At 44.7% G+C, this 11,820-nt stretch overlaps 1 protein-coding gene across 1 annotated transcript in view; it reads left to right on the top strand.

Moving 5' to 3' along the window:
* The window catches only part of sacm1la (SAC1 like phosphatidylinositide phosphatase a), a 17,551-nt gene extending 6,198 nt beyond the window's left edge, over positions 1-11,353 (top strand). Inside the window, exons 5-20 of the mRNA XM_062530057.1 lie at positions 236-385; positions 745-804; positions 957-990; positions 1,297-1,398; positions 1,624-1,709; positions 2,326-2,412; positions 3,152-3,220; positions 4,318-4,397; positions 4,704-4,802; positions 4,895-5,033; positions 5,140-5,209; positions 6,037-6,109; positions 7,364-7,457; positions 8,152-8,244; positions 8,542-8,599; positions 9,428-11,353. Of these exons, the coding sequence (XP_062386041.1) occupies positions 236-385; positions 745-804; positions 957-990; positions 1,297-1,398; positions 1,624-1,709; positions 2,326-2,412; positions 3,152-3,220; positions 4,318-4,397; positions 4,704-4,802; positions 4,895-5,033; positions 5,140-5,209; positions 6,037-6,109; positions 7,364-7,457; positions 8,152-8,244; positions 8,542-8,599; positions 9,428-9,564 (1,431 nt within the window). The 3' untranslated portion in view covers positions 9,565-11,353. The remainder of the gene's footprint in view (positions 1-235; positions 386-744; positions 805-956; positions 991-1,296; positions 1,399-1,623; positions 1,710-2,325; positions 2,413-3,151; positions 3,221-4,317; positions 4,398-4,703; positions 4,803-4,894; positions 5,034-5,139; positions 5,210-6,036; positions 6,110-7,363; positions 7,458-8,151; positions 8,245-8,541; positions 8,600-9,427) is intronic.
* The last annotated feature ends 467 nt before the right edge of the window (positions 11,354-11,820 follow it).

Raw genomic sequence — 11,820 nt, 5'->3', positions numbered from 1 at the left:
ACTCAGGAGAACCGCATGTTCCTCAGCATGAGCGCTGAGAGCACCCAATCACACTCCTCTCCTCTCCTCTGTTGTGTTGCTAGACTCAGGAGAACCGGATGTTCCTCAGCATGAGCGCTGAGAGCACCCAATCACACTCCTCTCCTCTCCTCTGTTGTGTTGCTAGACTCAGGAGAACCGCATGTTCTGAGAGCACCCAATCACACTCCTCTCCTCTCCTCTGTTGTGTTGCTAGAGTCAGGAGAACCGCATGTTCCTCAGCATGATCACCAGCGTGCTGAACACCGACGGCTTCTACTTCTGCACCGACTACGACCTCACTCACACCCAGCAGAGACTGGCCAACACCAGCCCAGACTTCCAGGAGATGAGCCTTCTGGAGCGAGTGAGCACACACACACACACACACACACACACACACACACACACACACACACACACACACACACACACACACCACTCAGGCAGACCTGACCTGAGGTATAAAGGCACATTAATATCCATGCATCATATCATTAACACTACATTACATTTAGTTAAGTTCCAGACACATACTCGTTCAGAGACACTCAAATGTCTGGGCCCATATAAACGAGTCAATTCTAATATGTCAATTTAGGAACAATCCTTCATTAACTCTCTGTATTTTAACTTCAGTCCTTGTCATTTCTGTAACTGTGAATAGTGGCAACTTGTGTTATACAGTATATATTATATGTATATTTGTGGTTGTGTTTATAACAGGCAGATCAGAGGTTTGTTTGGAACGGCAACCTGCTCAGAGACATCATTGGCCAGCCTGAGGTGAGTACGTCTGATCTGAGTCCAACTGACCTATCAAATGAAAGTACTATATGTTCTTTTCAAACGCACACACACACCTACACCTACACCTATGCTATTTCATGGTTTTGGTCTTCCAGTAATGCTCCGTATTGTTTTGTTCTGTCACATAGCTACACAAGTTTGCCTTCCCCGTCATCCATGGCTGTATCCTTCCAAAGCCTTTCATGGAGGCTGCTGTTCTGTTGGGGGGGGGGGGGGGGGGGGGGGTGTGGTGTGTGTGTGTGTGTGTGTGTGTGTGTGTGTGTGTGTGTGTGTGTGTGTGTGTGTGTGTGTGTGTGTGTGTGTGTGTGTGTGTGTGTGTGTGTGTGTGTGTGTGTGTGTGTGTGTGTGCGCGTGAGTGTGAGTGTGAGAGAGACTATGCGTGCGTTTGAGTGTGTGTGTGTGTTGAGCGTGTGTGTGTGTGTTGAGTGCAGCCGTGATAGCTGAGTGAGTGTCCTTAACTGGTGTCAGTTGTGGTGATGAAGCCGTGCAGCATCAATTCCAAGATCTTCGAGTGGATCCTTATCTCCAGACGCAGCTGCTTCAGAGCCGGAGTGCGCTACTATGTCAGAGGTAAACACAAACACATACATTACATACACGTATACATACATACATACACCAGATGCAGGTGTTTCAGAACTATAAGCAGGTCAATGCACATTTATGTATCACCAACCCTATACACAGTGTGTACATGCTGCGTTTGCTATGCTCTCTTGGTCGCTCATAAACACTATCCCCCACATTCCTACTCGCTCGTATCATATGCAAATATTATTTTTATGTGCGTCCCAGGCATTGACTCTGAGGGGCATGCCGCAAACTTTGTGGAGACGGAACAGATTGTGCAGTTCCAAGGGGCGCGTTCCTCCTTTGTCCAGGTGAGTTTCTGGATGTGGATGGAGGCAGCCTGGTTCGGCATGTCCAGTGTCTCACAGCTAACTATTGTCTAATGTTTCTGGATAGCTTATGATGCTATAATTAGCTTACGATGCAGCTAACTCCTGATGTATGTTGCTTTGAACAAAAGCATGTGCTAAGTAATCACAGCCATGAGCAGAGAACTTGCATGGTATTGCTGCAGAAAATGTCACCATCATGGTGCTCCATTGCGTTCACAATCCATGTTCATGACTCGGCATATGTGGAAACTTTGTGGTAATCTTGCACCATCAGTGTGATGGTTGCACATCATGCTCCGTGTTGCACATCACGGTGGTGGTGCATGCTTGCTAGGGAAGTTTCGAACAGGATGTTGGACCTCATTTTGAAGTCTCTTTCATCTGTGGAGGCATGCAGGCATGAAGTGAGACACTGTTGCTGTGCTCGTGTGGAATCTCCATTGGTATCCACAGTTCCAAGATCCATATACTGTGTGTGTGTGCATGTGTGTGCAATGCATGTGTGTGTGTATACCTATGGAATTCCGTCATCAATCACAGTGACTAAATGTTTTGTGTTTGTGTGTTTGTAACATCTGTGTTGTCATGTTGACAGACACGAGGTTCAATGCCGTTCTTCTGGTCTCAGCGGCCCAACCTGAAGTACAAGCCCAAGCCCCTGATCAGCAACAGCACCAACCACGTAAGGCCTGGGCCACAGATGGAGCCGCAGATAAACAAAGCTATTTCTGTCTCTATCTATGAATGCAGCCGATCAGATTTGGTGGATGTGACGTCGGAGGATATGAATCCCGGCCAGTAGATATGAATTATCAGTAGCATCAGTACAGTCATTTCGTGTGTATAAGTCCCAGGACAGTGTTTTATTCAAGTTAAAAGAAACAAAACCATATTAAAGCTGCCATCGGCAGCATTGTTTTAGTCATATTAGCTTGAACTGTCATGGGATTCTGGAGGTAGAATATGAAATAGGCTGATTAGGAAAAATCCCGAGTTCTCTAGCTCCCTCTGAAGCCTGTAATCGTGCTTGCAAAAATCAAGCGCTCCCTATTTTGTTTAAGCAATCACGTCAGGGGGGAGGAATCGCTACCTGTCAGTCACAGCTTGTGCACACGCTACTATCCAACCGCTGCTACTCTGCGGCTCACGTACACAACCTCGTCTCCAGAGGGGGACGGGTTTGGGGGGCAGTTTGGAGCTTTGAAGAGGTTGGGGGAGGGACCTGAAAGTTGTATCAGTTTGAATTTTCCGACTTTATACTCGGAATTTTGAAGGCTTGCCGACGGCAGCTTTAATACCATTTATTAACTGCCCCTGTGTGTTAGCCTCATAGCTGATAATGTGCTTAATCAATGTATAAGCTGGGGGTAATAATTGGGAAATGAAGGTAATGCTCCTCGTTTGTTTGTTTGTCCCCACAGATGGATGGCTTCAAGAGGCATTTTGAGTCTCAAGTGCTTATCTATGGCAAGCAGGTCCTACTCAATCTGGTAAATACCCACCTGCAGAAGCATGTTTGTGGCATACTGTGCATGAACGCACACTCACAGGCTTTGGCGTATCAAAAAGTTAGGGGTACAGAATACTACTCACAAAAATGCTTTCCGCTAAACTTTCTGGAACATTTAAAGATTCAAGCTGCAGTGGTATCATATCATGAAAGCAGGGCTTTTAAGTAGAAGCATGCAATGAATTATGCTTTCCTCATCTCAAACGACTTTCTGTTAGTATTGTATATAACCATAGTCAAATACAGAGGGGGACATTTTCAAATCGATTCATGCACGCACACACACACACACACGCGCCCGCACACCCACCCACACATACACCATATACGTGTACACATACACACTTATTATAAGGTACTCCCCAGACAGTGCCTGTGGCTTTTGTAACAAATGTTTGATTTGCCTCAACCCTACAAAGTGTGTGTGATGGTGCGTTCTTTGATGTCAGCTGGCAAACCAGCGTTCCGGTGAACCTTTTTGCTCTACGGCCTACATACCAGCGACCGCAAAACCACCTGTCCTTTCACTATGACGCTACAGCGCTATCGCGCCGCCTCTTACCCTTTTCGGAGTATCGCTTCTGCACCGCCGTGCCTGAAAGTTTTCTGACATTTCTTGTCTCTGCTCAGATTTTGCAAAGCAACCGATGAGTCAGGCTTGAATGCTCTCAAGGGACACCGTTTATTGTGGTGAAACTGTTATGCATATTTTAGCCAGAATCAGATGGAGATAATGGCACGGTGCAGGACCACATGCTGAGCAACTTTCACTTTGAGTTTCTCAGTATGGTCCTTATATGGCCTTGGCCTTGACCGTGCTTTCTGATGCTAGAGGTCTAAAAGCTTTTAAACCATTTTACCCTCTTGCTATGAGTGTGTGTGTGCAACAAATATATAACTTTGACCTTTAGAATGGCAAAACAATATGATGGCGTTTATGTATGTAATCTGACATATGCATGTGTGTGTGTGTGACGAATATATAACTTTGACCTTTTAGGATGGCAAATCAACCTCATGACATTTATGTATATAATCTGACTCACGTATATGTGTGTGTGCGTGTGTGTGTGTCAGGTGAATCAAAAGGGCTCCGAAAAGCCCCTGGAGGAGGCCTTTGCAAAGATGGTGGACGGAATGGAAAACGGCCTGATTAGGTAAGGCCCTGCCTCTGACCGACTGTCCCCTGGTGTTTGACCGCATAGCCTCATATCTCTGCTCTTGTTTGCATCAGTGTCTGTATCCGTGTCTGTTCTACTCTGGTATCATACACCTATCAGGAGTTCTGCATTAGCCAATACAGTGTCCAGCGTGTAATCTGAAGCGAGCTGCACATGCCTGCTCCCTCTCCTGTCTCCATGGCCACTGCTGGGTTTTCATGCTTTGGCTCTTGTCTGGTTGGCTCTGTTCTCTTTGGTAGCTGTGTGACCTCTGTTGTCTCTGGTGTTTTGTGCGTGTCGTAGGTATGTTGCCTTCGACTTCCATAAGGAGTGCAGCAAGATGCGCTGGCATCGGCTGCAGCTCCTGGTGGACGATGTAGCGGAGAATCAGGACGAGTACGGGTACGTCTACACACACACACACACACACACACACACACACACACACACACACACACACACGTGCACGCTTCATCAACCGAGTTATCCTGCAGGTACTTCTGGGTGGACTCCGACAAGAAGGTGATGTCTCAACAGAGTGGCATATTCCGCAGTAACTGCATGGACTGTCTTGACCGGACCAATGTCATCCAGAGTCTTCTGGCCCGACGCTCACTGCAAAGCCAGCTGCAGGTACACACACACACACACACACACACACACACACACACACACACACACATATGCACACACACTGGTTTTAACCCTGATAACACACTCTTTCTCATGACGTCTGCAGAGGATGGGTGTCCTCAATGTTGGCCAGAAGGTTGATGAGCAGGCAGACTTTGAGAAGATCTATAAAAATGGTGAGCTCACTGCCGCTAACTGTTAACTGTGTGAAATTGTAGAAGTGTGTTTGCCATCTACGCAAGATTTAGATAAAAGGATACAGACCCCTCTCTGTGTGTGCAATAACCCTGTCTGACACCGTTGGCCTAGCTTGGTATAGTTCTCTGAAAGTAGGTTATTCTACTAGGCTGGGTGAACCCTGCCTGAACTTCCGGGCGAATTTGGATTTCGCCCGGCAGCTCAGGCTGGAAACCTGCTCATCTATCTCCTCTGTTCCCTGCCACAGCCTTTGGCTCCAATCAGAAACTAGCTTATCCAAGCGGACGGAGTCATTTGAATGATGCCCATTGATCACGCCTCTTGTGCGGTAGAAACAAAGCGCAGCCTCCCAATACTAATGTTCAATCTTAAAAGACTGAGCTTAGTATGGTGATAGCCAGACTATTATTCTACAGTAATTTCTGCGTCTATTAGCTGCATTGTGTATAAACCGCAGGACAAAGTTTTTGCAAGTAAAAAAAAAACACATTAATGCAATAATACAACTGCCCCCGTGTATTAACCCCATAGCTGAAGAAATTTAGCAAAATCAATGTATAAGCCGCAGCTAATAGTTGGGAAATTACGGTAGTTAGCCTAGTAAGCTAAAAGGGAAGGTGGGTTTGAGGAGTGACCTCAGGTCAGATTTGAACCCAGGTTCCCGTGGGCATTGAGCCCTAGGCTCAGGCCAGGCAGGTGGTTGTGGAGTGTGTGAGGTGTGTGACCCACTAACATGTTTGTCCATGCATGTGCATGCACGTGTGTGTGTGTGTGTGTGTGTGTGTGTGTTTTGTCTCCTTTTCAGCCTGGGCCGATAACGCTGACGCGTGTGCTGTGCAGTATGCAGGCACCGGTGCCCTCAAGACTGACTTCACCAGGTAGCACATCCAGTGACTAATCCACAAAGTGCGAGTGTGTGAGTGCGTGTGTGTGTGTGCGCTTGCGTGTTGCTTGGGTGGTTGGCTGTGACATATTGTGAATGGCAAACTTTCCAGGTACTTAATTCCTCACTTTAGTCATATTCGCTTCCTTTTAGTCATTTCAGCCGTGAGAGGAAATGTGTTTTGCGGTCACACCAAGCAACCAGCCCAACAGAGTGGGTTCCATTGACAGTCATATAAGACTGCATTGTGCCCGTTTTCCTGAAGAGATTACACTTTGTAATAAGCCCGCTATTACGGATGAGTCAGCAGTCTTGCACATTCAGGGTCACGGGCCATGGAATTTCTGGAATATCATGGATTTTTGGAAAGTCTATTCTAGACATGAAAAGTCAGGGAATTTTGATCATTTTTTGGTGCAAAGGCAATCCAGAGTTCTCGCGAGAGCACAATTGAAATGAAATGCATCTAAAGCAATGATGCTCGTTACGTTTACCTCAACCATCGGGGGTAACCAAAAAAGGTGTGGGCGAGCTAAACCGATAACGACAGCGCTACAACTTTTTGTTTTTGGTCGTAGTGTTATCCAATTGCGTCGAAGTCCAGAATCAGTCAGAGTAACCATTGGTCGTTGTGTTATCCAATTGTGTGCATTGAGATTTCAAATGCCTGCTTGGTGCCGCCCCTGAGTTGGGCCATTTTCATCATTCGTGGCCAGACCCTTAATCTGAAAGATTCCAGGGTCTGGTTTACTACCAGGCTAGCAAAGTCATGGAATAATATCAGAGAATTTTGTTGCAGTAGTGTAAAGCCAAAATCTGTTGCCAAAATACATGAATGCAAACATATTTTCACGCACAATTGGTGTATATCGGATTATTAGCTTTACTGCCTGCTTGAGTTGCCCAACTTTGTTTATTCAATGCCCATGTATTTATCTCTCCCTATTAAAAAGTAAAAGATTCTTTAACGCTACGCCGCTGGCTCTGAAATAGTCATTGGTTGGTATGTTGTACCATTCATTATGTAAGTCATGGAAATTCAGGTTTTTTGTCAGGGAAAATTTTTACATAACCTGCTGTTTTGTGTTGGCTAGGTGGTCATGTTTAATGTCAAAGTAAAATGCTTGTTATTGTCTTGCTGATCATTCTAAATATGTCAAACACAAACTAACAAGTGGTTGGATTGACTGTGTGCATTCATGTGGTAATACACGTGGGGTTGACCTCTCTGGCCTGTGTCTTTCTGCAGGACAGGGAAGCGATCTCAGTGGGGTTTAGTCATGGACGGGTGGAACTCCATGATCCGCTACTACAAGAACAACTTCTCAGATGGCTATAGACAGGTTGGTGTTGGTGTGTGTGTATGTGTGTGTGTGTGTGTGTGTGTGTGTGTATGTATGCTGGGTAACAACTTCTCTGATGGCTATAGACAGGGTTGGTTGGTGTGTGTGTGTGTGTGTGTGTGTGTGTGTGTGTGTGTGTGTGTGTGCGCGCGTGCTGGGTAACAACTTCTCAGATGCCTATAGACAGGGATGGTATGTGTGTGTGTGTGTGCTGCGAAACCTACAAGTCGATAGACCTCATCAGTTGAGTCAGCATCCGGCGGCGCATCTTGCAGGTCCTGACAGGTCATAAGTGACTCACCGTAGATGTAGATGTCTGGATGCCCATCCGGCCCTTTGTGGTGAATTCGTGGGATGCATCACACTGATGTGGGTTGCCCACAGGACTTTGCTCCTGTGCAGGGACGATGGTGCAATGATAGTCGGACAGGGGAATGTTCAGTGTAAGCTCTACCTTGGATGTCTAATGTCAGTGATGTTTGTGTGTTTGTTTGTTGATCTGTTGTCACTGTGTGGGCTGATTCTGAGGAGGCGTAGTGCTATTATGACTTGATGTTGAGGTGATGAGTGTCACTTTGGCGTTTTAAGTGGGATAATATTGAGTAATGGCTTACAGAAGCTGATGTAAGTGTGAATAATGTTGATGTGGAATGATAAGTGTGGGTGGAGGTGACTTGTGTTGGGTGCGTTCCAGGATTCTATTGACCTGTTCCTGGGCAACTACACGGTGGATGACACAGAAGGACCAACGCCCTTGCAAGTGCAGAAGGACTGGAAGTTCATGATGGTGAGCCACAGCTGTGTGTGTGTGTGTGTGTGTGTGTGTGTGTGTGTGTGTGTGTGTGTGTGTGTGTGTGTGTGTGTGTGTGACTATGTGGTTGTGGGTTTGCATGGCTGGATGGTTGCGTATGTGTGTTTGCTAATATTGGAATTTTCTGTAGAGGTGAGAATGTCTGCAAAGCATGTATTTGTGGTGTATATGTGTTCCTATGTGTGCATAAGTGTGTACACGTACCTTTGTGAAGATACAGCATGGGTCTTGTTTTGTTGTGTGTAGATGTTGAAGTTGTGTTGTTTCTTTCAGCTGCCTCTCGTCCTGTTGGTGGCCTTCTCCATGTGCATACTCTGCCTCCTAATGGCCGGTAAGAGAAACACACCTCTAATAAATTACAGTAATGAGTGAGTGCATTTTGCTAAATTGCAGTACTGCAGATTACATTCCCTGAACAGCACATTATTTAGAATATATTTTGTGATTAGGATGGAATGATCTGTTATTTTCATTTAGATCTTTGTGACTTGTTCTTTGATATTGATCCACTTGCATCCTGACAAAACAAGGGCAATGTTCCAACTTACTAAACTGTAACATTGTTTTGTCTTTTAAGGAAGTTAGAGCAGGCAATTATGGAACAGAGTGCATTTATTTAACTGTTGATTTTTAAACAACTCATTTTTGCCTGATTTGCGGATCAAAACCTAATGCACTCTCACATGCAATCACTGTGATGTTTAATTATAGATGCACCATGTCTAGAAGACCGTTGCATTTGTGGTTACATTCAGTACACTGTAGCAACGCAAGTGTGCAAGTGTGATAGAGCTTTCGTGTAACCTAGCTAATATTAACTATATACCTAATCATGTAAGTAGCTGACATTGATCTATAGGGGTGTACATTTTATTCACTGATGCTGCTGCTAATGATGATGGGGAGGGGGAGGAGGTGATGCTGTGTGTGGTGTTTTTAGCTTAAAGGGGACATATTATACCTCTTTTTAAACAAGTTAGAATTGGTCTATGGGCTATACAAAACATGTTCATGAAGTTCTTTGCACAAAATCACTCTCACATAAAGAGATTTCACCACCACCAGCTCCAAATATGAACACAAAGGCCCGCAAAAAGTGAGTTTTGCATAATATGTCCCCTTTAAGGTTTTCTGATGAGAACTTTCTGCTGTTTCCTAGGCGACACCTGGACCGAGACGCTGGCGTATGTGTTGTTTTGGGGCATGGCCAGTGCAGTCACCGGCGCGGTCATAGTCTTCAATGGGAAGGACTTTGTGGATGCCCCCAAGCTGGTCCAGAAGGAGAAGATGGACTGAGACCACGTGTGTTAGTGTGTCTCTGTGTGTGTGTGTGTGTGTGTGTGTGTGTGTGTGTGTGTGTGTGTGTGTGTGTGTGTCGGTGTGTGTTTGGGTGTGTTAAACGGTTTGACTCTTGCAGTTTGTACCTCCTCTCTACTGGACTTGCTGCCTCTCTTTTGAGTGGGACCCTACACTTCCCAATGTGTCTTCTGTCTTTTTTCCTAATTCTGTGTGGACACTACATCTCTCCTCGCTCTCCTACCCTCTGTGAAGACCCCCTCACAGTCTCTTCCCAGCCCTCCGCTCCTGTGTGCCCCATGAGGTGCCGCAGTCCTCCCCTCGTGGCAACGGCGTTTCCTCATTGCTTTGTTAAATCAGCTGACTTGGAGCCATCTCTGTAGGCTTAGTAAAGACCAGAACTTTCCCTTCAGAGATCCGAACGTGGTGGGAGAGATTCCGAGGACTCCAGACTCTCTTCTGATAGACCTCTCTCTCTCTCTCTCTCTTTCTCTTTCTCTCTCTTTCTCTCTCTCTCTTTGCTGCTGGGGAACTGTTGAGGGCATTCCATTCTCCTGAGTTGAGTTTGCACTTTTTCCTGTGGTCATCAGTCTGAGGATTAGTATGATAGGTTAAAGTAGATTGTGTTTCCTGTCTGGTTCTTACTATTGAATGTAATTAGCCTTACTGAAGCATTCGCTATAAACGTATTAACCCTAATGTTTTAATCATGTGAAATTTGGGTGAAAAGCAAGGCAAAGCAGAGCAAATAGCACTGGTCCTGAAAAGCCTAACTCTTGCTGAGCTCATCTGCAAGGCTTCGTTTGAAACAGGGCATTCAGTTTTTCAAAACACTACATTACATGCATAAGGTATTGGCTCCAGTAGAGTTTGTTAGGGCAATACCCACACACAGATTTGCGGGGAACAGATTTGGTCAGATTTCCATTACGACTTTATTTGGACCAGTGCGCTGAACGTTTGCAGACTGTTTCAGGGACGTTGGGACACATAAAAATCAGAATGTACTGTAGATAACCCCTCAGTGATGCCTTTCCGAGCATTCCTCATCCAAAAAAAAAAACCGAGCTAGATCAGCCATTGGGAGAAATGAACATGACTGCAAGTTGGTTCTGATACTTTATTGTTAAATGTTGCTGTGCTTTGAAACAAGATCCAACTCCAGCAGCTTTAACATGCACACAGCACCTGAGGTGCTCACGGTTTAATGTCTCCTGATGTGGATATGTGTTTTGATGAACTATTACTTCAGTATAGTTGATTAAGTACTGTATGTCATCTCAGACTGTGCTCTTCAATTCAGTTCCATAAAACATATCTGTGTTGATCTGAACTGTAAAATTGTACATGCAAACTAATCTGTGTAATTATGTATTGTACTCCTATATTTTACCAAATTGTTCGTAAAGACATGAGCACTTGAAAGTTATTAGTAGCAATGCGTGACCACATTACTGTTGATGCTGGCAACCATCTTGATTTTCCTCATGGCAGTGTACAGTATTGTATGAAAGGCCTGACGTTTGAATCATGCACATGTAGATCATTCCAGATTTCCTTAAATTTAAGCAAGCATGCTCCTGAATTGCATTCATGAAGGCTATGATTGATCATGATCGATAAAGTCGTCCTCTGTCTACTTGATCAAGTTACCTGTTGACCAATGAAAATGTGTCTCATTTTATTTCACGGGCAGTATTCACTTCCTGTAATGAAAAATGTAAGGAAACTTAAATCTGATAGCATTCTGTTTTACTCTCAGACTATTAAAACATTTTCCAGACATCTACTTCCTGTTTTTGGTCGTATTTATTTATACTTTTATATTTTTTTGTACACCAGACACTGGGTAAGAGCTGAAATGTTAGAGTGTTTGAATGTAATACAGATGATGATTTACACTTAGGCTTCAGTGAATAGTGGCTTGTGATCTTGTAATACCCTGTTTGAGTTATGAGGACCTACAAAAACATTTGCCTGTTTTTTTGTGAGTAATCCACAAATACAAGAGGGTTTCACTCAGATCCCGATGATAACTTCACCATGCCTTTTGAGCAGCTGAAGAGATCTGCAATTCTAATTTCTTAAATTGATAGCATTTGTGCATTTGTTTAATGTAATGCATGGATGTGGGCTAGGCCTACATTTCAACATTGATTTGGCCACACTGTCAGCTTTTGAAAAAGCAGAAATGCCTGTTTAGCAGCCTATCACTTACATTACATATGACAAAATACTATGAATTCATATTAGCCC

The sequence above is a fragment of the Sardina pilchardus genome, chromosome 24, assembly GCF_963854185.1.
Source record: "Sardina pilchardus chromosome 24, fSarPil1.1, whole genome shotgun sequence".
Classification (NCBI taxonomy): domain Eukaryota; kingdom Metazoa; phylum Chordata; class Actinopteri; order Clupeiformes; family Clupeidae; genus Sardina; species Sardina pilchardus.
Note: the sequence above shows the minus strand (reverse complement) of the source record. Positions and strands in the feature narration are given on the sequence as shown.